General features: G+C 41.7%; 1 protein-coding gene across 1 annotated transcript; it reads left to right on the top strand.

Annotated features, from left to right (window-relative positions):
- On the top strand, window positions 1–26820 carry PNPLA2 (patatin like domain 2, triacylglycerol lipase). Its single transcript, XM_072118179.1, has 10 exons — window positions 1–148; window positions 255–473; window positions 13507–13739; window positions 14951–15016; window positions 16853–17062; window positions 18938–18998; window positions 19864–20025; window positions 20522–20654; window positions 20742–20864; window positions 22697–26820. Exons 2-10 carry the CDS (start codon window positions 287–289, stop codon window positions 22983–22985), a joined length of 1464 nt encoding a protein of 487 aa, XP_071974280.1. The 5' UTR covers window positions 1–148; window positions 255–286; the 3' UTR covers window positions 22986–26820.
- The last annotated feature ends 368 nt before the right edge of the window (window positions 26821–27188 follow it).

Raw genomic sequence — 27188 nt, 5'->3', positions numbered from 1 at the left:
CCGCGCTGCTGAGTGACGCCCCCCGATGCCTCCCATAATAAAATACTAGGAATTGGAAGGAAAATAAGGTGCAGGGGCCGGGGACAGGGCGAGAGGCTACATAAAGGGCAGTGAGAGAAGCCGCCAGCACTAACACAGGATTTATCAGGTAAATGCCGCAGTGCTGTGAACACGGCGCGGGGGATGCGGTAACGCATAGCAGGGAGGAGGGTGTGTGTATACGCCTGATACTATGGGCTTCTCTCTCTGCGCAGGATAGCGGCGGAGGGCACAGGATAAGCCGGACATGTTCCCCCTGGACTCCCCATGGAACATCTCGTTCGCGGGCTGCGGCTTCCTGGGCATCTATCACATCGGGGTGGCGAGCTGTCTGCGGGAGCACGCACCCTTCCTGGTGGAAAATGCCAGAAACATCTATGGAGCGTCTGCAGGAGCCCTGACCGCCACTGCCCTGGTGAGCGGAGCCTGTCTGGGTGAGTACACTGCTCTGCATCCTGTACACACGGCTGCGGCTGGAAAACGCACCCACTGCTGCGTTATTCTCAGCATTGGAGCCTACGTGTTATACTCTTGACTCCAAATTAACACGGGGGACAGCACAATGCACCTGCAATACACTAACATGGCCCTAAAGAATGTGGGGAAACACCCAGAACTGCAATGATACTAATTATTACACTTCTACTAGAAGCCATACAGTAATTACTAACCCCAGTGCTGTAAAGGTATCATGGGGGGTCATCCATCCAATAATCTATAGGTGTGTATATAAATATCCCATAATAAGGTGTGATAATATCGGACTACTGTTGCTGTGGTGACACAGGATTGTACAGGCAGACCCTGGGTTACATGTAAGGTTCTGTAGGTTTGTTCTTAAGTTGAAGTTGTATGCAAGTCGGAACTGTATATTTTATAATTGTAGCTCCAGACACGTTTTTTTGGTCTCTGGGACAATTGGATTTAAAAAATGTTGGGTTGTCATAAGAATCAGTATTTACAATGCTTAATTACAGACACCATGGATAACTGTTATAGGTGTTTATTGCAGCCTAAAGCTAAAGTACAGTAAATTACCAATTACCAGAGGTCCGTTTGTAATTAGGGGTCGCCTGTATATAAAAGTGACTACATCTGTGGTCACAGTGATCATGAAGGGTCCTGCAGGTGGGAGCACTAGTGTACTTGCATTTCATACTTATCCTTTTAGGGTCCTGTTTACACTTTGCGTTGGTGAACGAGTAGCATCATGTGTTTTGCAAGTAAACAATGTGAAATATGTGGTGATCTATTGCAAACATTTACTTCTAAACCTACTTCTCTCTGGAGGTATCCAGTTATTTATCTCCTGGCACAAACATGGGTTACATTGGCAGATAATTGATTTCAATAGAACAGTGCATGAGTTATTATGTGCCATGTACCCCATAGATTACAGCACCCAGACCTTATTATCACATGTATAGATACATCTATAAGTGTTCAAAGTGGCTTACAATGGGACATGCATTAGTTGGACATTTATGGCATATCCTGGGGAGAATGCCCCTTTAAGGTGGCAAATGTCACTTCTATAATGGTATAAGCCGTCATGTAGACATCCAGCAGGATTGTTCTTATGCCCAGTGATGGATCATGGTGTCTGCACCCTCTAGGCTATAGTATGCCTTGCATTGTGAACTTGCGTTGTAAGACCGCGGCTCACTTTGTGTTTAGTCCATGGTTATATTTGAAGACGAGTGCATACTCAGCTCAAGTGCAGTGACCAGATAAGAATGGGCTGTGTATGGAAGTACTTGATACTGGTATTATACTACAGTGACTCCTCTAGGTAGGTGAGCTTATGCCCCTGGCTCTGACTACCGGTATAGCGTGCAGTCTGTATCGCCATCATTGTGTGAGCGCAGCCTGCTGCCTAAGCAGATCTATCTATATACCAGCCACAAGCTTCTCTATAGTTCAGTCTACTCAGCTCCCCGCCGCCTGTGACTCTCACATGAGTATTGTATCTGCCCCTCCATACTGACGGCTGAGTCATTTCTTTATGACCTAGTTCTCTATGGGGAAGTTTACAGTCTTCTATTATTATTCAACTTGTAAACCGTTTATTTTACCTATTTATGTTATGAATTTCTGCTGTCAATCGTATAAAGTGAAGAGTTAAAGCTATAACATCTGTAATGACCCATCTGTACAGATGAAATGGCACATCGGTAGGATATGCCATTACTTTATCATTGGTTAGGGTCTGGCCTCTAGAGACCCCACTCATTGAGAATGAAGGGACTTCCTCATAGTAAGTACAAGTTACTTCTCTGTTGTAAATAACCTTGATAGTTGACCACTTGATGACCAATAAAATATGATGTATAGGGCCGTATTCACACGTTGTGCGTAATTTGCGTTTAGGAACACAGTGGGGAGTATCTTCTCCCAATCTTCGATGCGTATATACTCAAAGACTTGTGATCAGGAATGAGCAGTGAGCAAAATGTGTTACTCATTCCGGATTGGAAGTGTTTAGGTGTTTATCTGTGATCTGTAGAAGCTTCTCCCTGCTGTCCGCGAATTTCATTAAAGTGCCTCAAAACTGCGTTAAAGTAGCCTCAAAATCAATTTAATTATCGCAGTGTATTACTAGGTCCTTGTACCGTTAGGAAGTTAACCTTTGGCACACAAACTACAAGGTAATTACACTTTTAATTATGACTAATGATTTAAGAGATTAACAGAAATGGTGATGGGACAGTATGGAAGAGCGAAGCATAATCTCAAAACTCAGATTATCCACAATGTTCAGGTCTTTATATATGAGTATTATTAATAATGTTACAGTATTGGGTTAAATTCTAAATATTGGGAGTCTGACTGATGATCACTAGATCAGGAGTGCAAGTGTCATTGAGGGATCCACTCGCTTGAATGAGCAACGCTTCATTTACTTCTATGGGACATTCAAGATAGAAGGGTAAATGGTATATAAATAAGGGTTAAGAGTGATTTTATTCTTTAGGCAGATGCTGTATTTACAGTAATATTGTATCTCTTCTTATCGCTGTATTCTGCCTGATAATCTCCCGGGCCACTGTATATTACTCTATGACATGGTTATTGAGGACATAGAATCGCAGACTTTGTCCCCGATTCCAGTACATTCTCAGGTTCTAAAGTACAGGAATAATTAACCTTTAATCCAGTGACATTTGGTATATGCCAGATTATTATTAGTAGTAGTATTTTTATTATTGGTAGTATTTATTAATAGAACACCCTTAATTCCATGGTGATGTACAATCAGTGAGGGGTTCACATACATTACTTTAAAGCAAACCTGTCATCAGGAGCCCTTTTTCTTTGTCCCCTTAGGGAAGAGTGTGCACATTGCCAAAGTGTTTTTATAAAACACTAAAAAGAAAAGTTACATGAAAGTTTCACCTTTCTCTCTGCAGAGGAGTGGCCAGTGAGAAGTGAGCCCCCCACCCCCTGGGTACCGCTCATTCAAGTGTGAGGGATATGGGCATTTTTCACTTTATTTCCAAGGGTGGGCTTGTTGTTGTTGTGTTTTTTTTTTTTTGTTGTTTTTGTTTTTACACTTTGGCAATGTGCACTCTTTTCTAGTATGGGGACTCGGGGGAGCCAGAAAAGGGGATCCTATTGACTGGTTCCCTGTAACATGGGAACAAATGCAAAAGTGCAATGATCAGGAGACAGGTTCACTGGTAGGGTCCTCCATCCACTTCTCTAGTATTTTAAAAAAATGCCCACATGGCACCAGATGGGTTAAAGCAGCATCCATTACTTTCTGATTGTATAGATTTTGAGGTTTGCGTTGTAGCTGCGACTTGTATCAGAAGAACAGGTGGGACATGGACACAGTCTCTAATCTCAGCTGTCACCTGCCGGTAACCCTACACCTGCCTGTTCCTAGAAGCCAGGTGATGAGTCCTTCTAGAAGCTTCCTTAGACAATACAGCAGCAGATGTTTACATAAGACACTCCCAAAACGTTGCCAGAAAGTAGAGGGTTAATTGTCATGTGCATCTATAACCACACACTACAGAAGCAACCTGTTTACACTTTGTTTAGATGTTGCAATATGGTTTTGTTTTGTTTGGTTTTTTTGCCATAATGGAAATTGAAACAAATTTGTAGCAGTTTTCTTAAAATCTCAACCAAAAATGACTTTGTCTATATATCCTATTCCTATTTTGAAGCTATTTTGCCGTTTACTACATATGTAATTGTTTATGTAGATGTTGTTTAAATAGAAGTTTGTTCTTTGTCCTTTCCAAAAAGAGGAAGGAAGATGTCTGTGATCTTCATGTTCTTTTTACCACTTCCCTGCCACAGTGAACTTTCACATACTTCAGTAAATGAAATCGTATTAACATGGATTTACTAAGGAAGAAACTAGGGAGCCTCAGGGCCGTGTTCACATGTGGTGGACTCTATACTAAATCCACATCTGCAGGATACGTTTGGAGATTTAGCTTCAGATGTTTTCCATTGCAATATATCGTAAAATAAAATTTTCAATTTCCATGGAAAACCCTTCCGGCAGTCGGAGAGGATCCTACCTAGGTATACACATTTGTGCTGCATTGTTGGGGCTCCAACCAATCCAGTGTGTGGCCTGCAGACAGGGAGTCCTCCATATTTCTGTATGATGCAAGGACTCCCATAATATGCACTGTGCTTGAACTATGGGATCAGACCAGCACACTGGTCCATTTCTATGGGCTGAACAAATACATGTGCAGGGAGCCTAAAGGCGCAACATGACACATATTTTTCACCCTTTGCAAAGCGTATAAATCTGCAGGTGTTTTTTTTTTTTTTTTTTTTTTGGCTGTTGGTTTGCTTTGCTCCATTCTCATTTTATTAGCATATTCTTTGGGAACAATCTCTACTAGTTTTAAACCAACCCTGTACCCAAACCCGAGCTTCTTTCAGAAGTACAAGTTTGCTCCACCACCAAAATGGCCCATGATTGGTGCTGGCCACATGCGGGCCAACGTGGCATGTGCACGCAAGTGCGTGCCACCATTTTGGAGGGGATCGTTGGAGTTGTTGAGGATTGGGGAGGATTAAACACTTGTCCTCCCCCCCTGCTCCCACAATACTTGTCTAGTGAGCAGGAAGGAAACAGGGGAGAGGATGAGATTGTGTAACATCCTGTAAAGCCATATCACAGAGGGGCTAGGGTAGCCCCTTATGCTCATTAACATTATTTTTAAAGTTGATTTTAGAAGGAAGGAGTCTATGGATAATAAATATAAGTTTACTATATCTATAAGTATTCTATAAGTAAGTGTCCCTGACTTATACTTGCTGTACATTTCCTTTGAGAGAACCCCCTATTTGCATGTTAATGGTATGTTAGTAAATGTAGCCTGTTTTTCAGGCTTTGTGGGGCCACTCTAGGATGTCTTATCTACTAAAAAGGTAACTGCTGGTCAATACACTCACATAACCTCTCTTCATTGACCCCCTCCTCTTACAGTTTACAGGATACAACATAGGTGCTATGTAACTAGACTGAGTGAAATCCTATCCTGCTCCAGTGCATTACATATGCTACAAAGATTAGTCCTGCTTCTTTTACTACTGAATGACATGGTGCTATAGTCCACGTTTTTAAAGAATTGTTACATGTTTATGAGAGGTTTGGAAGTTTGATATTTTTGTTGCAACTTTGCAGCATAGACCATACAACAGTAGGAAAAAAAAGAATAAAAAGCAAAAGTATTTAGATAAGTTCTGACAAGAGGCTGTAGATATAAGTTACAGATATAAATTACACGTGGAGTAAAGGCCATTTGATAACCATGATGTCATAAAGCGTTGGTCTCAATTTAGGAAGTTATCCACAGCCTATAAGATGAGGGATAACTTGCTAAGTTGGGACAACCCCTTTAATGGCCATTGGTAATTACTGTATATATTAGTGTGTGTGTGTGTGTGTGTGTGTGTGTGTGTGTATATTGTGTATATATATCTCTAACATCCTTGTACCATAATCCATCAAAACCTGAGCTTCATGTATTTCATTTAATTCTAGTCTGAGTCCTTTTATGTCATGATGAACAAGGGTGTAACTTGAAGCTGCTGGGACCCAATGCAAAATGTATAATGGGCCCCTACTATACTGGCAAAGGGACTTCTTGGGGGGAGGTGGGGGCACAGTTCTTGGCCCAAGTTGGACTTCGCCATGTCATCTGCTTACATTCGCTCCTCGTGAGGCTTTATATCTTATCATGTAGACATAATATTAGCTTGTCATCCTAAAACTAAGGGAAACCTTCTGTATGTGGCATATGTCTATTATGTGGGGTGTGACCATACAGTACGTAATTCGGTGAAAGTCAGTTGCTGGTCACAACTAAAGTAGTACGCTATACAAGAATCGCACGTCATGGCCGCAATACACACCGCTCTCAAGTGGCTGCCACATACTAGTCTTGAGTTTGCCCTCATGTTCAAGGGCTCTTTATTCATTCCTCGGCTCTGACTCATACAGTCCGCTGCCCAAACAAGTGCACTTTTGCCAACTTAGTCTTACGTCAACTGAGATGCCTCCACCTCGATTGTGGCCTAATGTAACTTTTTTGCCTCTCATGAGAAGCATAATCTGCTACGATGAACTTCTAGTGGAATGGTATCTCATCCAAGGACACCAGTCTTAGGTGCCAAGTAGTCAACATGCAAATGTTCTTTGCAGGGTACAGTTCTTGGGACACAAAGTACAAATGTTCCCAGAAGAACAGTAAGGGCATATTTGTCCTCAAAATTAGGTTCTTATTTTTAGATTTCTACAGATTTGGGACCACTGTATTAATACATGTACATCCTCAGTTTTCCTTCATTTAAGTTCTCGATGGGTGCCACAGGGCAGCGGGATGAGTGAATAGAGATGTTGTCTTGGTTATATCACTATTTGGAACTATTCATATCATCAGTCACCAGCTTTTCCCCCTTTGAAAGATGAAAACTGGCGTATAAGCTGTGATTTAGTTGCAATTCCCAGAGCCTAATGATGGATCCCGACAGTGTGTGTTAGATCTGCCCCATAATGTCCTTTCCAGAATTTCCTCTTTTATGCAAAATGTTGCCCATGTACATAGAAAAAAAAAAATCTACTCAAGTCTTTTGAAAATGACCAGAGAAGAGCAAAATTTGCCTGAGGCGGGTCAAGTTTAAAGGCTGACACGTTAAAGGAGTGTCACTACGGAAGCCCCTGTTTTTGGTTGTATCTCATCTTTCCAAATCAAACTTGTTGTTCTTCAAGCTACAAAACTGGACATACAGGTGGGAATTGAAATTTTTATCTGCAGCTCAACTATGGCTTTAACTTCCTGAATTTCTGCTTCTATAGATGACAAAACCACAAGCCCCATGTGGTCTAAAAGATTAGACTTTTATCCTTAATATGGCACCAAAAGTTTTCCAATGTTTCTAGGCCCTATAGAACTGAAGATATGAAGTGCTGCTTCTGCTGTAGCCTCTATACTTGACTCATTCTTTGGCAACTCATGTCTCTTCTCTGCTTATAAGACATTGGAGTAAATTTTTATAAATCTGTAAGTGAATGAGATTTCACAGAAGAGGGAATTCTAAAAAGGGCATTTACAGTAATACCCTACCTGAGGGGGCTGCTAATTTACTGGGTAAAAGATGGTGACTGGTTCCCTTTAAGTAAAACACATTGGGGCACATTTACTTGCCTCTCCCGTTGCCGCTAGCTGCGATTCACTAAGATCATGAGTTCAATTTCCTGCATGTGTCGCTTCCCCGCTGAGGTCCGCCGGAGTTCACCATCTTCTTCCCAGTACATGTAAGTGCTGATCTTGCGACACAATTTGGTTTTTAAATTCCGCAGTTTGTCCGAATCAGTCGGGTTGTCTGACGCCCATGCCCCCCGATTTGTGTCGCATGCAAGCCAATGCGCCACAATCCGATCGCGTGCTGCAAAAACCTGGGGCAATTCAGGGCAAATCGGGAAAAAAAAAACCAAAACCTGACGGAAATGTGTCCGATGGACCCTTGGTAGATGTGCCCCATTGATTTATTGAAATGTCTGTACACGCTAATTGTCTTGGATGTTGATTCAGAATCAAAGTGGGAATAGCAACCTTTTCCTTTAACAAAAAAAATAAATAAATTAATTAAAACTTAAATTATGCAAGAAAATACCATGAGTTATAAAGTTAAATACACAATCTGGGAATGTTGTCACATGCCAGATAACCTGCTGTGGGTTTATTGGCAGAGGGTAGCACATGTGTCAGGGACACGTGAATTCTCCTGTCTTCTCTCTAGAACACCTTGTTAAGGACATGTATTGTTTATACGGGAAGGCAAATGAGTAGCTGCGTAACCCCTGGGGTCTTCTTTTGATTTTAGGATGTAGCTAGAATGCTTCACTTATGGGTAGCATGGGAGCAGCAAACAATTAAATGAACAGAATTAGTTTGGTCGCAGCTATACTTGACTTTTGTTTTGAATGTTGTTCGTTGTCCCTTTTGGGTGTGGAACAGAAAGCTGGGGTGGGGTTTTATGGTACCTTCACAGGCTGTATATTACATGCAGATTTCTGTAGTATATGAGGTTTATGGTGATGCCATAGATATATTGCAGAACAAAACTGCAGCAAATAAGTGACATGTCATTGCTGTGAATCATGGTGGTGAAATTAAATGTTGCAAAATCCCGGCACTACATGCATTGTAGGATGCATATAATGGCTGGTACTTGGTGCTTGTGTTATGGGTGCAGGATTATCCCTCAGGTTAATCCAATATATGTGTAGATTTCATGTGTGTGGATTGGACTCACATTAGAAGGGTCTGAACTTTCTATAGAATTCTCTGTATTTCTTCTTATTATAATATTTTTCTAAAAGATTAAGATTTGGTACATCTGTCATGATCACATGGGTTGTATTTACATCTCTCTCCTAAATTCCTGAGGTAGGTGGTGGGGAGAAGGTTAATAAATAACAAGCATACCTCCAAAATGAGGCATTCACCCGTCAAATGGTCATATTTCTGCTATCTCCTCTAAGGCATGTTGTATATTGTGGTGCCAAATATTCACGAAATGGACGCGCTGTACTATGTTTTATGTATACGCCTCTAGCAGAGCTTGGCATATCCCTATTTCTGGCCTTACTAGAATCCTAGTGGTGCACTACATGTACCACGAGTCTTCACGGAGCACTACAGGTATCAAATCAGTGATCACTAAATATTTGGCCACACAAGCTTTTTGGGGCAACGTCATAACCTCATAACCTAGATGTAACCTCTGGCATAAGGTCTTTATGGCAGTTATGTAATATGCAGTATATGCGGATACCTTTTAAGCCGGGACAGAAATAGTAAAATTTCTCCATCTTTTCCTCATGGGTTTGCAGATCTGGATTATAGGCTTAATGCACAGTAGTCAGCTGAAACCGCCACAATGGATCCATTATGAATGAGATCTCCGAGGCTTAACCCGAGCATTGGCTGTTTTCTAGTTTTTCTTTTATTTAGCTGCTTACTAAGTTCTGACCTATTATTATGTAGGGCACACTTTGAGGATGGAGCCACGCGGATCAGATATGCTTCTGAATTCCTGCCAGGCCTTTTCCATGCATATTTCCATGAGCTTCCATGATTAAAAACGAACATAAAATAGCTTTGGCCGAAATAGAAGATATGCAAAGCTTTATCTGTATAGATATTGGTGCTGGGGAGCTACTGATTCCAGGTATTGGTCCTCCATATGAAACATTTCTGAAAGTTTACATGGGTTAACCAGCTATAGTGACCTGCCATGTATCCTTGACTTGTGCAGTATTGGACTGGCCCAACATAGAACCATAGGCTCCTCTGGTGGGCCCAGGTTTTAACCCATGACCTCAGTGAACCTCAGTGGTACAGCAGAAGACAACCCAATTTACAAGCTAGTAGGGTCTGAAGATGGATGACAGAGGGTGAACCCCGGAATAACTTTCTGTTGAGCCCAAATCCTATTCTCACTCTGGGTAAATGTTATTTTTTAGGCTCTGGTAAACTGTTGTGTATAATTTGGAATTGTATGAGCAATTCTTATTTTTTTTCTTTACCTACCCTATATAGAAATCCTTTTGTAAGGCCTCTTTAATGGGTCGTATGTTGATTTATGGAGTAGCTTCCTTCAAATGTAGGGACTAAAGAGGCAAACCTTCTGGGTAAGATGTATAACCCCCCCCCCCCCCCCCCAAGCCTTTTTATGCTCTTTTAAAGGCAGAATTGTTAATCCCAGACTTGTACCCATTTCCTTGCTCCACTATAACCTGAAGGGAGCATCATGCAGCTGTATAGCGATTATACTAGCGCTTCTACAACCTTCGCCTGGCCTCGGATTCTCTACATTATGACTGCAGAGGGACGTGGGACCCGTATGTGTTTACATATAGCCTCCCTCTGGCACCCGGCCAGTACCGCTCAGACTTTTCTTAGAAATGTGTTTCCAAGTAATGTTTATGGGACAGAGGATATCGCATAGTAAGAGGACCTTTCCCTCACATGCAGCACTTTGCTGCATTATCTGTGTTTGCCTTGTACCTTATTCTGTGCTATTTCTGCACACAAGCTTTCTTTTTATATTGGTAGATCATTAACTGGTTATGAAATACTATTGTTGTGTGTGTGTTTTGTTTTGTTTTGTTGTTCTCCATTTTGTGTAGGAACCCCACATGTTAAGTTCTGATCTCATTTTGGACTGTCAGATCAACTTGTTCATGGCTTGCATAGGGTTTCTGAAGTTTCAAATTTTTTATGGGTTGATTTTAACTTTGTTGCAGAAACTAATGTATTTGATTTATTGATGTGCATCAGTTCTAAGTGAGATCATATTATACAATAAATGCTGCAGCTCTATATTTGGGTATCCGCACATGTTGCAGAATGGCTGTGGAACTTACCCTAGCGATAATCTCATAACCTGTTTATGGCAGGTGATTTGCAAAGGTTGAAGGACCACGACTTTAAAATGATCTGTCCTTATTTGCAGTGAATCAAAAATCAACTGCAGGCTTTTTCCTGCAAAGTGTATATGTGATTGCCATTATGGGCAGCATGGTGGCTTAATGGTAGCATTACAGCCTTGCAGTGCTGGGGACCTGGGTTCAAGTCCCAGGGTCAACATCTGCAGAGTTAATGTTCTCTCCGTGTTTGCCTGGGTTGCCTCCGGGTCCTCCGATTTCCTCCCACACTCCAAAACATACTGGTAGGTTGATTAGATTGTGAGCCCCATTGGGGACGGGGACCGATATGGCAAACTCTGTGCAGCACTGCGTAATCTGTGTGCGCTATATGAATAAAGGAATTATAATAATATTCATACACTACATTGATACTGCATTAGGCTGTGTAATGCGCAGGTACTCTTAGGTAACCCTTATTTTTCACTTGAAAGTTGATTGCCAATGGTTAGTATATTTCAGATTTCATCCTTGTTTTGTGAATGGGGTGGGTCTTGCCTTAAATACACAAATAGATCTGCACAATCCATGGGTAGCGGAAGTGATGGAAATGGGAGCAGCTGACAATATGGACAAGTCTTCCCAATTTTGCAGCCTTGTTGTCTGGTCCTAGACATCTATTTGTTTAAAGGTCAGTGACCTAAATGTAAGCATTTCCACACTGAAGGGTGCACATTAGGGGAGGGGTGATAATCCTAATTGCACACTAAGCACAAGTGTTACATTAATTTTTATAACTCTCCATAAACCTTTTTTGGGTAGTAAGTTGTACTGTACAGCAGCAATGCTGGAAATTGGTGTCCTGATCATATTGCTGTTGTCCTGTACAAGGGTACACGGTGTTATTTACTCTCTGTAAAATCATCTCTAAATATTCCAGAGTCTATTCTACAGATCCCCATCCCACCATGACCAGCATGATAAGCTGTCACAGGGGCTCATGCTGGAAAGCTGCCTGCCCTTTGCTCAGACATGGAGGGCGGCCAATTCCCTAGCACAACACATTGCTGGCTAGCTGTAAATGTTGCAGGATTAAAACCGGTTTTGGCAAATTTAATGTGCACTGATTTGTGCCCCCCCCCCCTTCTCCTTTCTGTTGCTAGATTTCAAGCAACATACACTTATACGAAGTCCCTGATGCTTGTATAGACCTCCCACGTGAGTCCTTATAAGCCATATTATACAAGGTCACCAATGACCATGTTTATGGACCTCACGTGCATTATGCAGGGACAAAAAAATGTGGTGATCTGCAATTATTTGGAAAGGTGGTAGACAACATGTTCTCATAGAACATTATCACGTAGATCGTGATGGAGGCTTCACCATTTGCACATGACTGGAACATCAGACACATGACAATTGTTGAAGGGTGCACATTGCAGAGAGAGCAGTGTCACATTTACAGCAGTCGCTCCGAGGACGGGGGCATTGCTGGCCTCCAGCCTAGTCTTCTATGAACAAGTCCAGGCCTGTTGTGTAGCGTGACGAGGTTTCACCCAGTACATTATCTGTTTCTGTCTTTAATGGCGATTTGCTGAATTCACAAAGAAGCAAAACCAACCTCAATTGAGATCCGGGATGCAGAACTTTTCTAGCCGAAATCCATAAGGCTGCGATTTAACCTTAAACCTTCATATACCAAGAATGACCCTTCTTGTCTAGATGCAGGACAGGACTCCAGGATGGATGAGACTGCATCCCTGTAGTGTGTCAGAAACCAAAAATACAATACTGTTTCCTATTAGTCTTTGTTCCCATCATCCACCACTTTCAGACGTGGGAACTGTATATGATCAGGTTGTTGCACCCACTGTTCTAGATCGTCTTGGTATCAACCATAGGGGATGTTAAATTTGTGTAGCCACTTGATCTATTGGATGTAATAGAAAGAACCCCACACGTGTGCAACCGTCGTCCCTGAGCACCACATTTATGTGCACCTCATATCTTACGTGTTATGCTTTATATACTCTTCCACGTCGTTGGGTAGGATAGTGTCTGTGTTCCCAAAATAAAGGATTGAAATGGATTGTATAACAGACCCGTTAATATGGTAAGCTTGCTGGGAATAGGGCGGATTACAGAACATTCTTTCCCAGGAGAAAATGTATGAAAATTGGGCAAAAGTTCCCAACAACAACACGAGAGGTTGTGCTATCACATGGATCGAATATTTATTCCAACCCTCTGTGAACTATGCTGAGGCCAAAAATGTATCTGGTTTTAGTATTTCGCCATTGATGTGTGTAGAATGATCGGAAACCGCCTCCAGTAAATATCTTGCGTTGGGCTAATGTTTGGCATCTGACATGTGAGAGCCGTCATTGCGGCTACATGTATTGACGATCTGGTTTGAAAGGGGGGAGGGTGTTTGATTTTGATGAACCCATTGCATGAAATTACACAAGATTATTACATTATAGAAGTTCTCAATTATCTAGTTTTCTGCTTTTTCTTGTGTATTGATTTGTGAATTAATTTTTGTCTTCCAGGAGAGGCGGGCGCAAACATTATTGAGGTCTCCAAGGAGGCGAGAAAGCGATTCTTGGGTCCCCTGCATCCGTCATTTAATCTAGTGAAGATTATTAGGAACTGTCTGTACAAGACTTTGCCAGACGATGCACATGAGCACGCTACTGGAAGGCTGGGGATATCCCTGACCCGAGTGTCTGATGGGGAGAATGTGCTGCTTACACAGTTCAACACCAAGGAAGAGCTTATACAGGTAATGCAGTTATACATTGGCATCAATCGTTGTCTCTAGTAGAACCTCTAGTGTGGTCACAATGTAGCTGCGCAGGGAAAAACTTTGACATGTTAAACCAGATTTGCATCCCCTTTAGTCACTGTGTAGACCATTGTTTTGTAAGGTATAAATACCAGATAACTACGTAAATTAACAGTCGTAGAGCGGATTAAGAAATTCGGCCTTTAGATCTTTTGCAGGGTTGTCTGGATTAAAGGACATCTACCATCAGTAAATCTTATAGTAGATGTCCCAAACTTACCGTATTTTTCGGACATCGCATCATCAATAAATGCCTGCTAAAACGTCTAGATTCATATATAAGGCGCACCTGATTATAAGTATGAATGACCAGCAGGTGGCAGACCTGTGCACAGTTCAAGGCAGCTGTTGTTTGTAAGTATGGTTTATATATAAGGCGCACCTTTTGATTTCTGAGAAAAACAAGGATCAGGATTTTTTTTCGTGCGCCTTATAGTCCGAAAAATATAGTACTTGCTCGTTCTAAAAACCTTAAAGATATTCACATGTGCCAGAGGTGCTCAGGGCTACATCACCCGAGTGCCTCGGATTCCGAGTGACGTTTGGACGCCTCCATGTGTTCATGGTGCCTGGCCCCTGGTGCCATGAACACACAGGGAGTGCGCATATATAAGCGGGGCCGAGAGGTGCTCAAGTGACATAGCCCTGAGTGTCTTTGGTTCATTTGAATATGTATATATTGGTTTTTATTTTTTTTTATTTTTTTTGGGGGGGGGGGGGGGGGAACAACTACCATCCAGTAAATCTGATGGTAGATGTCTTTAAATGCAAAGCTTTAATGTACATTACCTGACCCAATATCCTGATATTGCACAGTCTGTTGTCAGGTGATGTGCCTCTTATGCTGGTCACTACCGCAGCCTGTTAGTCAGTAAACAACACATCGCCAGGCATTAACCAAACAGGGTCCGCAGGAGCCTGGGCAACTTGTGAATTTTTTTTTCGAAAAATTTTAACTCTGTTGCATTGGACAACATTCTCTCTAGCGCATCCTAATGAAGAATATGCTCCTACAGACTTATGATTGCAGGTTTTCTTCAGAGACTACGCCTGATATAATTGTTGGGGATAAATAACTGTTATTTCCTTGAATAAAATACTATCCCCTTATGGATATTCTAACTCATCCGATTCTTCCTGTCTTTCAGGCTTGTGTATGCAGTACATTCATACCTGTATACTGCGGACTTATCCCTCCATGTCTACAAGGAGTGGTGAGTATGAGCTTTTATATTATATTGTATGATGACTTAGGCCCGTTCCACACTTGCAAGTGTGATGCGAGTTCAACGTATGCTGCACGGACCGCACGGCCCGACCTCTGCAAACCGGAACGGAACTCAGCATGTCAGTTCCGTTCCGGTTTGCAGCGCTCGGGCCTTGCAATCCGGGCAGCATGTGTTGCGAGTGTGATGCGAGTGCAACTTATAATGGGACAGGAAGCGAAACTTTGTGGTTCAGGGATATTGCAGAATATCATTGAGGACGCCAAGTCCTATGAGCTGCTGTTTATTACCTGGGCTGATTTAATTACATTTGTAAATGACTAATTTTCCACAGGGATTTTTACGCATAGAATTGATTATATATTGCACTTCAATATTTTCTATAAGAATCCCCACAGCCCTATCAAAAGGTAAACCGTGCAATGATCTGTAGGAAATCCTATATTGAAACAAAGTTTTTATTTTTTATTAATAACACATTCCCCCCCAGGTCCGCATATTTAATAAAAGGTAAACACAATCCTTGGGGCACATGTACTTACCCGTCCCGAAAGTGCATTGTCCAATGTCCGACCAGAATGCACATCTGCCGCGGTTCACGTAGATCGTACGCCCAATATCCTGGATGTGTCGCTTCCCCACTCAGGTCCACCGGAGTTCACCTTCTTCTTCTTCCCGGTGCTTGCGACACAAATTGAATGTGTTGCATGAAAGCCACAATCCGATCACATGCGACACAATCCCCTGTTAAATACCTCTCACAGCCTTGCAAAACCTGAAAATGACAGGAAGTCTGACGGAAATGCGATCCGCGGACCCTTAGTAAATAAATTAAAAATGGCAAGTTTATGTCATTACTGTATCAGGACCCAGGTAAACCTGCTCTTTACAACTAGTTGTATGAGAGGCAATGATATGGTTAAAGTGCACAGTGTCAGTAGCCATAATGCTGAGTGGTTGTCATTTATGTGAACATGAATGTGCCAGCTCCGTGTCTTTTATGGTTCTGTGCACGGCTGATGAGAACGCGGTATGACAAGTTATTTCTTAGTCATTGCGCTTCAACCATTATTACTGTCATTTCTAATTATTTCCACATGAAACGGAGATGAAGCTTTTTACTCATCAACAGCTGCTCCCCATGACATGAGAACCTCTCTTTTCAGGCTGGATACCTACATTATAGATAGTTGGGATCTCACTCATGTTTTATTGTTGGTGGACAATGCATGTTCTAGGACAGTGATGGCGAACCTTTCAGAGACCGAGTGCCCAAACTACAACCAAGACCCACTTATTTATCGCAAAGTGCCCGCACAGAAATTTCATTTGTGATTTATACTCCCTTCTCTGTCATTGATATCAGCACCCTGAGGACACCAATAAAGCAGAAAATAGAAGAAATTTGGATGATGATTGTAGCTTCCTTCCAGGGTCCCATAAACAGGAAGAATTGTCCGGGCCGGAGAAGTAGCTACAATGATAATCCAGATCTGTCCACACCTTCCCATTCCTCCAGTAGTCCAGGTAGTCCTGTCACTTTAAAATAGCTCTGTACACAGCAAGTCCTGGGCTGTCTGGGACTGCAGGAAGATACCTGGAGTCATCTCTGGTGAGGGCCTGGGTGCCCACAGAAAGGGCTCTGAGTGCCACCTCTGGCACCAGTGCCATAGGTTAGCCATCGCTGTTTTAGGATTTCTCCATCATTGCACTACTTGTCTCCCTAGTAGAAGAGTCCTAAATTAGGGGGCCATTAAGGCATTTATACTGATCTACATATTTTTTTTTTTTTTTCCTAACCATCTCAATGCCTTCTTGTTTCAGAGATATGTCGACGGTGGAATTTCCGATAACCTCCCTCAGTACGAACTGAAGAATACAATCACTGTCTCGCCCTTTTCAGGCGAAAGTGATATTTGTCCACGTGATGCCTGCACCAACATCCACGAGCTCAGAGTCACAAACACAAGCATCCAGTTTAACCTCAGTAATTTGTACCGACTCTCCAAAGCTTTGTTCCCTCCAGAACCTCAGGTACTAGGGGTGAAATGTGTGGTATGATTTGTGCATGTGATATGTTTAGGATGGAAGGGACCAATGCACCCAGTAGGGTAATTGCCTTTAACTCCAACTCTTTGGCCACATTTATACTCTTTTTAGAAACACAAATCAAACGCTGCATGGGTGAACTTCTCCTCATCACAATTGCGTTTAGACCTAAACCATTGCGATCTGGAAACTGCAACATATGTTTTGTATTGTTTTACTCATGAAACACGTCTTTCCAATTTGCAAGCCAAGTTTAAACGCATCTGCAAGTTCTTCCCCGGCTGTGCTCTAAACACATTTCAAACACCGCATTCAATGTGGCCTTTGTATTCTTTAGTGGGTGCCACCTCCTCTGAATCTGACTTAGTTGATATCTTCTCTCTGGTGCCCCTAATACCATTCCTACAATGTCATTCATTTCGGCCTTCTGTGGTCTAATGGGTGTATACGGGAGGTCTGCTCCAGCTAATGATTACCTGTCTGATGTTGGCGTGCCCAATTTGGATATTGGGTAGTGAAGCTATTTTAATCAGTGTCTACTGTCAAATGGGTGGTCTGGACTGAGAACATAACTCAAAGCTCCACCCATCTGTCAGATAGGAGTGTATTCACAGTAATTAGTCAGGAAGGGTGGAGACCATATGAGAAAAAACAGTGTGTCATAATCTGTAGGGTGGCACCTATTAATGGGTGCAAGGAATCGGGGATTGTGGAGAAGTTGACCGGTTCTATTTAAACTGTGCTTTACTGCCACCTAGAGGTAGAAAATGGACATGCATTCTATATAGCTGAAGGAACGTATTCTAGCACCATATACGCATATGTCTTGGTTGCAACTTTTTTACTAAAAAATACATATGTTGTTTGAAAATTTAATACAAAATTCATTCTGTAGCCATTATTTATAAAAATAGATGGCATAGCTCATAAGGTAAAAATGCTAAGCACTGTATCCCAAATAGTAAGTGTAAGTATAAAGTGATGTATAATGGGTATAAATTGCATGTACAGATAAAACACTAGATAAAATATCAAAACTTTACTTTATAAATCATTTAAAACAAATATAATGCCACCAATAGCTCATTCATTACACTGGGGAAATGCAGTGCTGTGATGACATGGTAATGTACTGCCTATCCATGTTGGTAAATCTTGTCCAATATTTGTAGAATAAAAATAGTGAAGGAGCACCTTCTGCTGGATTATAAAACAGGGGTTACCTCATCTGTAACATTGTCCTGAGTAATGTAAACCGCTGCCGTGGATCAGTAAAGAAGTGGTATTTGCAAATTTGGAGCAAAAGGAGGGAAAATAATGGAATGGCTAGACTAAATAAATGGTGAATTATCGGATACTAAGCTGATAAGTGAGGGTCTGCAGGGACTAACGCTGATCACAAGAACAGACCTCCAGCAATCAGAACAGGGGTCCCATTGTCACTAATTGTTGGAGCGACAGGTAGGGTGTGCATCAATAGTATGGGAGCAATGGAAATTGCCAGACACCATGCTCAGCTATAGACTCTCATAGGTAGTGAATGGGAGTGCCGGAGATACCTGAGCGCTGTGCCATCTGACACTTCTATACTCCCAGGACACATGCTCAACCTGCTGCTCCATCACTGTGACCTGTGGATGGGAGACGACGTCCAAATTTGGGGAAAAATCCCTTTTAAGTATGGATTGCATATGTTGCTTGGTAAATATTTAGCCGACTGTTATACATCACTTGGCACCAATTCTTTCTCACAGGCGTTGCAATGTAGGCATTATCAAAATCTCGGATGTTTTATAATTGGTACGAGTTTGTGCACAAGGCAGGGGTGATCCCGTAATAACCTGTTATTTACCTCTGTAGGTTTTGAAGGACATGTGCAAGCAGGGCTACAGGGATGCTCTACATTTCCTAAAGAAGAATGGTATGTACATATAAGTTTACAGTCATGTTTTATGAATTATTCATCAATCTGAGCTACACAATATTAAAGAGGTTTTCCACCTCTGAGTAATTGATCGATGAAACACACATTTTGCTTCTCCTGTGTAAAAGACAATTAGTTTCATGGCTTGTCCACCAGGATTTGGTTTTGCGGCCACCTTGTGGATCTTATTTATTAGGGCCATAACTCATCTTGTGTGTGTTTTTTGTATGGTTTGTGTTTTTTCTTTTTTTTTTCTTCTTACCAATCCAATGGGGCGTATTTACTAAAGATCCCACGGCTGCATTTTCGTCAGGTTTCCCGACTTTTCGTGGATTGCGCCAGGGATAGTGTCGCATGCGATCGTTATGTGTCGCAATCGCACCGGCTTTCGCATGACACAAATCGGGGGGCGGGCCGTCGGACAACGCACAGGATTTAACATTTAAAATTGTGTCGCAAGCCAAGCACTTGCATACACCAGGAAGAAGGTCAACTCCGTCGGACCGACACATGCAGGATATTGGGCGCACGCTTGTATTGTATCGAGGCAGACTTCATCCTCATTGGACATTCCGGAACGGGGATCGCGACATGGACAGGTAAGTAAATCTGCCCCATAATGTCCATTAATTATCATTATAATTACATTGTTGGTGTAAAAGGCTCTTAACTGATCTGCCAGTAAAGCATACTAACTATTCATAACTTATTGTCACTCTCATTATTTGAGTGACAATTTGATCACTACATTTATTCTTGATGAAAAGTGCTTGTGCTGGGGAAGACTGGGGAGGTTTTGGCATTGATAATGGGAATCGTGGGGTATATTACTTTATAATTCACCTACGCCTTCTCTCCATAGGGCTATTGAACCGTCCGCAGCCTATGAGACACCTGGCCTTGCCCCTACCAGACAATCGCAATGAAGAGAGAAGTGACGGAGAGGAGCAGCCGGCAATGATCGCTGTAGCTGAAGAGGCCGAGCAACATGTATTTGAACATCTTCCTCAAAGACTAAACCAAGGTGAGAATTCTGACTGTAAGAACAAGTACTTGTCTAGTCACTGCTGTTCTCAATGTACTCTGATCACTAATGTTTTCTGTAGAGCCTGAATGGCGCGTGCTATACATCTCTGTTGCATATGCAGTATATGGAGTTGTTTAAGGAGCTGAGCCTGCTCAATACTCCATGGATTGTAGCAGTTACACAGCTGATCCCTGCTTGCAATGCCTGACATAAAGTTAATCTCTTAGATGCCACATTCAATTTTAACCACCGCAAATACGGAGGGGGAAGACTACCTCTGTCAGTTGATTTTCCTCTGCTGTGACCTAACTGTGTGAAGCTGGGGTGGTCTGGCATACAGTTACAGACCTAGTGCTGTGCCAAACTATTAGTTTCACTTGGTTAAACTGTTGTCTGCCCATGTATTATAAAGTAGGTTTAAAGCTGTTAAGCTGCAACGACCTTATTTATTTTTGGATCAGGGACCACTGACCGTCTCTTCTTCCTTTTCCAGCTCTTTTGGAGGCCTGTAGTGAAAAACGGAGTGTATACCTATCCATATCCAACCTGCTGCCTGTACGTCTGGCATCAGCCTTAATGCTGCCATATACTTTGCCACTGGAATCTGCAGTGTCCTTCACTGTCAGGTATGAAACGGATTATGGGTTACAGATGGCATTCGGTTTTACATGTTCTAAAGCTTTACAAATATTCTGTACTCCTTTACATCGCAGGCTTCTGGAATGGCTCCCTGATGTCCCAGAGGATATCCGATGGATAAGGGATCAGACGCAGAAAGTCTGTCGCTATGTCCTCAGGAGAGCAAAGAAGAAGCTGGGGAGCCATATATCAGCCAGGTATACATTATTGTATTCTCTATTATATAGTACAATGGAGTGGGGAACGCATAAAAGAAAGTTGCTTAGTGTTACTTTGGTTGGATGTATAAATACAGTGAATAATTAATGGGGGTTACTCCCCAGAGAAACTATTACAGGCCAGGCTGCCAGGGAAATCTGTTCATCTCTTTGGGTCACTCTAGTGGTACTTTTGGGAATGACGAACTAATATAAGAAAGGTCACTGTGCAACAGAATGAGACCATTATATGAACGCGCTGTCAAAAGGGGGGTTCCTGGTATGATTCCACTATGATTTTAATGGCTGAAGTTACAACTTGCATGTAGGCAATCGTTCTGTACCGAATTCCCCTAACAACCATTCAGACAGGGGACACTCCAATCCTGCCCCCAACCACCCTTCTATCACCTGTCCTGCAGGTGACCATCCTTTTTTTTTTTTTTTTTTTTTTTTTTTCCTGGACCAGCCTTCTGACTATCTTTTAAAAGATAAAGCCAGGGGGGAAATGTGTTACATCAGAAGTGACTTTGGACATCTGGTAGCAGTCCATTGTCTAATTTCTTCTCCCCATGGACAAAAATAAAATTAGAGATGAGCGAGCACTAAAATGCTCGAGTGCTCGTGTTACTCGGGTCGAACTTTTCCCGTTGCTCGAGTGCTCGTATCGAATAACGAACCCCATTGAAGTCAATGGGAGACTCAAGCATTTTTCACTGAAATAACACATTGAAAGAACACTAAAAAAGAACACGTTGCAGATGTTTGCAGATGTTTTCACTGAAAGAACACATTGAAAGAAAACTAATACTCTAATACTCGAACGAGCATCAAGCTCGGACGAGTATACTCGCTCATCTCTAAATAAAATGCATTTTTATCTGAACTGAGCATGCATGTGTACAGGGGAGTCAGGAGTAATAGCCGCGGCCTGAATGAGTGTGCAGCAGACAGCAGTTGAAGGTTTGTATAATACAGATCTAAAGTGTAGTGACCAAAAGTAGGTAGATAAAATAGAATGATATTGCTACAAAACTCAGCCCCTTGTTCTTAAATGTAATTTCCTGTAATGGGGAGAGGCGTGTATTAAGCGAGCACAGTGATGTAAGCTTGTTAGCTTTAGCCATGTAATTAGCTGAAAACATGGGTTTACATTGTAAGGAAGGGATCAAATAAAGGGACAATTGAATGTAATTGCAGCAGTTACATACAATCTGCAGACTGTGTGCAGCAGGGAAAAGATTAGCAATTCTGCTTTAAGGTGAATTTGCTTGGTCTAAAGTTTGGTTTGATGGCCACATTTTATATATTCAGAACCCAATTCAAGCACAGTAGGGAGGAGATCGTACTGAACTCAAATGCATTTAGATAGAAACTCTTGCGTTTGGAAATGAGCAGCAGTACAAAACACGAAATGCTCATTAAAGAAGGCAAATGCTGTGGTCTAAACACCCCTGCGTTCAGGAGCAGCTCCGACACAATTCAATGTGAATGCAACCTAAAAGTATCTTTAGAATTTTAGAATACATATAGACCATGTATTACAATTGTGTGTGTGTGTGTGTATATCTAGTATAGCTTGTATTTTGACACCAGGATTGCAACCACCCTTTTCCATGACACTTATGTTGTGCTGCTACATACTCTGCAGTTAGTTCCATATCTTTCTGGAACTGAATACCAGAATCTTGGATGCTCATGTTCTGTTCTTATAGTGTGTAGTTATTAGTACATTGCATTGAATGTTTAAAACTGGTTTTAATTGGAGTTTTGCAAGGGTTGTGGACCTTCTTAATAAACTCTATTATTGTATGATTTGCCTTCTGTTTCAGGTTATACTACCACTTGGAGCTGAGAAGATCACAAAGCCTTCCTGTCCCATTGGTTTTTGGCACCGCTGAGTCTTTACCCAGGTGGATTAGGAGCAGTGCCTCCTTAATGGACATGGTGCAAAAATGGGAGGACTATCAAAGACAATTGATGCCAGGACTCTTCTGTATTAACGTGGACATGCAGGCTACACTCTACCACCAACAAGCACAACAGCCCCAGCTCTCCATGGACCCCAACAGCCTCCTGATGGTGGAGGTGACCAAAGCTGATGTCTCCGACACCTCATGAAAACCACATTTGGCTTGAAGCTGTGTGTGTTTGCATTAGGACTGTATCTCTTATGGGGTCTCCTTATAGAGTGATTGGACCATTGTCATTTGTGGATGTTTGACCAACATTTAATGGACTCTTATTTAATTTCATGAGCATCTGTAACCTTGGGAGTGTTGGGAAAAGTTCTGAATGCTCCATGGTAACGATGAACACATCAGGCCAGGATACAGGATAGTATTGAACAGTATTATTAGAAAGTAGAGGTGTATAATGTAGGGAAAACTTTGGGTCTACCAACACATGAGGAGCTCTAGAGTCCCCCACATTTACATTTATCTCAGACCGCATTAATTCAGTACATTATAAATCCACTGTTACCATACGGACAGTGTATGGTATAGGTGGCCATTATACTGCCTCGTCTGGAAGCTCATTTCCTGGACAGCTGCCCATAGATCCCAGTGCAGAGGCCTTGCCGAATTACAGTTTATAAGGATAACATGTGGAATCTTTATCCTGCAATATTTAAACTTAAACAATTCAATTTCCACCAGGAACCCAGTTGTGAGTGGGAAATTTCTTTTACTTTTAGTTTCTCAGAGTATAAGGTGTCCTGCACATGAATGTGTGCAAAGCTTGGACACGAACAAGGGAGTCTGTGTCATGGGCCGTTGTCAGTAGAAAATAGCAGGGATAGGACCGACTCTAGAATTTGCAATTCAGTCAGCTCGTACACGGGGCCTTGGAAACCACATCCATGTGTATGAGGCCATAGAAGTGCATGGGGCCGCGTGCTAGCCACATTTAAATCCTGCTTTACAAATCACTTTACATAATGTTGCCCATTGTGGATTATAGTATTTCTATATGATCTATATCTAGTATTTCCCATATTTTGACACTAGTAGTTGATGAATAGACTCTAGCGAGTCACTACAATGGAATTCATTGGAAATAATGAGAATAAGGTAGCGTGGGGGTAGGACAACACTCCTGTATTTGGGTAACTATATGTTCAAGAAAAGGATTTGCAAGTGATCATTTTGGTAGTTAGAAGGATAAGGTAAAGTTTTCATAGTTGGGACTTGTGTTATCAGGTTTAACCTGGAGTTCAGTATCTGAAGATGATGGCCAAGGCAGATGGTCTTCTGCATGCTCTAGATGATATACAGCACTGGCCTCTTACTTGTGACTAGTAAAAATGTTAGGAAGCTTCTTGTAAGTGCCGAATGTGTCAGGGAAATAAGTAATGGAGAAGTAACTGAATCGAAAGTAGAGTCTAGAATCCTTGCCTCCTGATCTGGTTCTACACTGCAGGTGTATTATGCTATTGTATGGATTTTCATCGCACCAGGACAGCCACTTTATAAACCTGGTGCGGTGCCCAGCTGACTGGCATTGGCATCTCCAATCCTAGATGAAGCTGCATTTAAAATACTCGTCTATTTAGTACATGGAAAGCAGATGTGCCATTGTAATGCAGGGTGGATGATAGAAGTAGCCCACTCTTATAGGACCTATAGACATGGTTGTCCCCATTAGACATCCTCTATATCACGTTATTATAAGTTCTATTTAAAACACCGCACTGTATTTTTATAAAGTTTGTGCCATAAATGTTCAAATCACATTGACCTCCCTTGATCTAGGGAACTGTGGCTTGTACTTCTTACGGTAAGGTTATATAACTGGAATAATGATCCGTATTAGGAGCACACGTGTTATTTTTTTCCTCTATTAATTTATTATTTCTATTGTGTATAGCATTGTATCTCGTGTATATTATGTTATGTATGTTTGTGCTTCACTTTCTGACCTGCGATGCCTTCTTTATAGCAACATTTAAATATATTTTACATCTTTTGGGTGATGCTTAGAGAATAACCCAAAAGATTTCACCTCAGGGAAGCGGATTCCCAAAAATTCTTGTTCTACCTCATATTTCACTTTTGCCAAAATTGGGTTTAAATTGCCCGACATTAGATCAGTTAATGCACCATATGAACATGACCTTCTGTCTTGCACTGGCCATACACCATAATTTAATGTTGTTCAAGCCTGATCTGTGGGGTGGATGAAGTTTTGTTCTGCTCTGTTGGATTACAATATACCAAGCCCACTTGGCGGCTACCATCAGTATGACTCTCTCCCCGATAAGAATGTTAGCACGAAGCCGGCTGCAAGGATAGGTGCAGTGCGGCCATGACAGGCAGGGATGAGAGGAGAGAAAATGATGGGTGGAGTGGTCTTGGGGGGCGGAGATGCTAGTTCAAGTTGATAGGTGGGTTTGAAATGGGGGGAGGAGATAGTGAGGGGTTTATATAGGAGGATTAGGAAGGGTAGCCATCTTTTGGCTTTAGAAAATTGTCCCACCCACCCTCCCTTAGTTTTGTTTGTATCAGGGTCACTTATTGTGTTTTTGGGAGACGGGATACAAGTAGTTATTTATTCTTTTGTATAACTGGGTAGGGTTAGGCGAGTTTAGGATGTGTGGCGGGGGCGGGGTTCTTGGCAACAGCTAATTCAATTGGCAAAGTGGATAACAGGTTGAGAAAAAGATGGTGTGGTTATTTTAAGTCCGGAGGTTAAGAGGATTTTTGCCAGGATCCTGCATGGGGGTGGCCTCCCCTTTTAGGACCTGGTTGGTTTTATTAAGTTTGATGGTTAGTCACCTCTGCTCGCGCCACTGGCTAGGAGGTTGGCGGCTAGTGGTTTTGGTAGTTGTGACATCGCACGCCGAGCGTGCTTTCTGAGCATATATTTATAATGGTATAAAAGGCACCGGACGAATATATCTATGGAAGTATTGGTAATTCGTGGAAGCTGTTGTCAAGGGCTCTGCTCACCCACCATTTTTAATTTGTAAAAGAATTGTTATATAATTGTTATATTTTGTGTTTTAATAAAATTTTGTTTTTTACAGATTGTAAACATTTTTCAATAAAGGCTGTGACCAATCACCTTCCAATTCAAAAGTTGTATGTATGTTTATTTAGTTAGAAGGGGTTGGTCAGGCAGATTATTTTACTTCTTTTCATCTCTAATCTTACCGAATCAGCAATTGCCTGGGTCATGTGTACATGCTCAGCCAGTGTGTGCATATGCAATAAATGTGAGTTGTATGTTCAGCTATTTTATGCTTATGGCAAGTCGTGAATCCTTACTACAGGCCTAGTATTACCAGCACTGAGACCTGTTTCTGCTATTTTGCTTCTTACAAACTTCTTGCTGAACCAGAAAAGTCAGTAGGTGCAGATTTTCCTGGACATAATTGTATGAGCTGAACTTTGAGATCTGTTGAAGTTCATTGTCAAATTGTATTAAAAGGGATGGAAATGGTAAAATATCCTAAATAATAACACCACGGTGCAAGTCAGTCGTCTGCCATAAGATTGTGTAGCCGTTGACCATGTGCAAGCCTCTGATTGGAGAGGATGCTTCTCTGTTATTTAGAAATGGCTTCAACAAATAGATCACACGTTTTAGGGTTAAGACACCAGCTGACAACAATATTCAAGAACAGTTCTGAGCTTTAATACGTTTTTTTTTTAGTGTTTTTAAGTGGTACTTTTAGATGTTGGACACAGACTACATTATTTATATTGACAGTTCTTATTGCCACCCACACCATCAGCCCCATTACTTAAAGGAGCGCCCTGTAGTCTTGCCATAGGAGAAATAGATTCCAACGTGTGGAAGTCTGATTACCACTTATTGTATTATATTTGTATATAGACTTTGCATTTACCGCACTTTCTCTTTCCTGGCTGGCAACTAACAGCTGTAATGTAAGTAGAACTGTTCTGTATGTATCTATGTATATAAATAAAGGATTTATGATTACATAACAGCGACGTCTCAGCTGTCATTTGTAAGGTCTTCTCTTCATGGCACATGGACACGAGGCGTGTTGATCTTGAGGAAACCAAAGATGTGTTTTCTAATATTGGACAACACTTTGGGGAAATTACTGGAATATGTTATTGAGGATTTCTTTAAAGAGAACCCGTCATGCAAAATAACCCCCTAATCTAAATATATTTTCATATTCTGCCATTAGAGAGCATTGCCTCTATCCCTTCATTGTCCCTCTACATGCCTGTAAACCTAAGCAATGAGGTCCTAAAGTTGTATGCAAATGACCTGTGAAATTTCCAATGAAGCATTAGCATATTCAAGCTGTCCACTCTATTCATGAGTGGGAGGCACAGCCACACC

The sequence above is a fragment of the Engystomops pustulosus genome, chromosome 7 (assembly GCF_040894005.1).
Source record: "Engystomops pustulosus chromosome 7, aEngPut4.maternal, whole genome shotgun sequence".
NCBI classification, from domain to species: Eukaryota; Metazoa; Chordata; class Amphibia; order Anura; family Leptodactylidae; genus Engystomops; species Engystomops pustulosus.
Note: the sequence above shows the minus strand (reverse complement) of the source record. Positions and strands in the feature narration are given on the sequence as shown.

Excerpts from the sequence above, each read along its gene's own strand:
- PNPLA2 (XM_072118179.1), top strand. The coding sequence starts at position 287 with ATGTTCCCCCTGGACTCCCCATGGAACATCTCGTTCGCGGGCTGCGGC. Across the intron at positions 13,740-14,950 it reads CCAAGGAAGAGCTTATACAG|GCTTGTGTATGCAGTACATT; the intron begins GTAATGCAGTTA and ends CCTGTCTTTCAG. Across the intron at positions 15,017-16,852 it reads CTCCATGTCTACAAGGAGTG|AGATATGTCGACGGTGGAAT; the intron begins GTGAGTATGAGC and ends TTCTTGTTTCAG.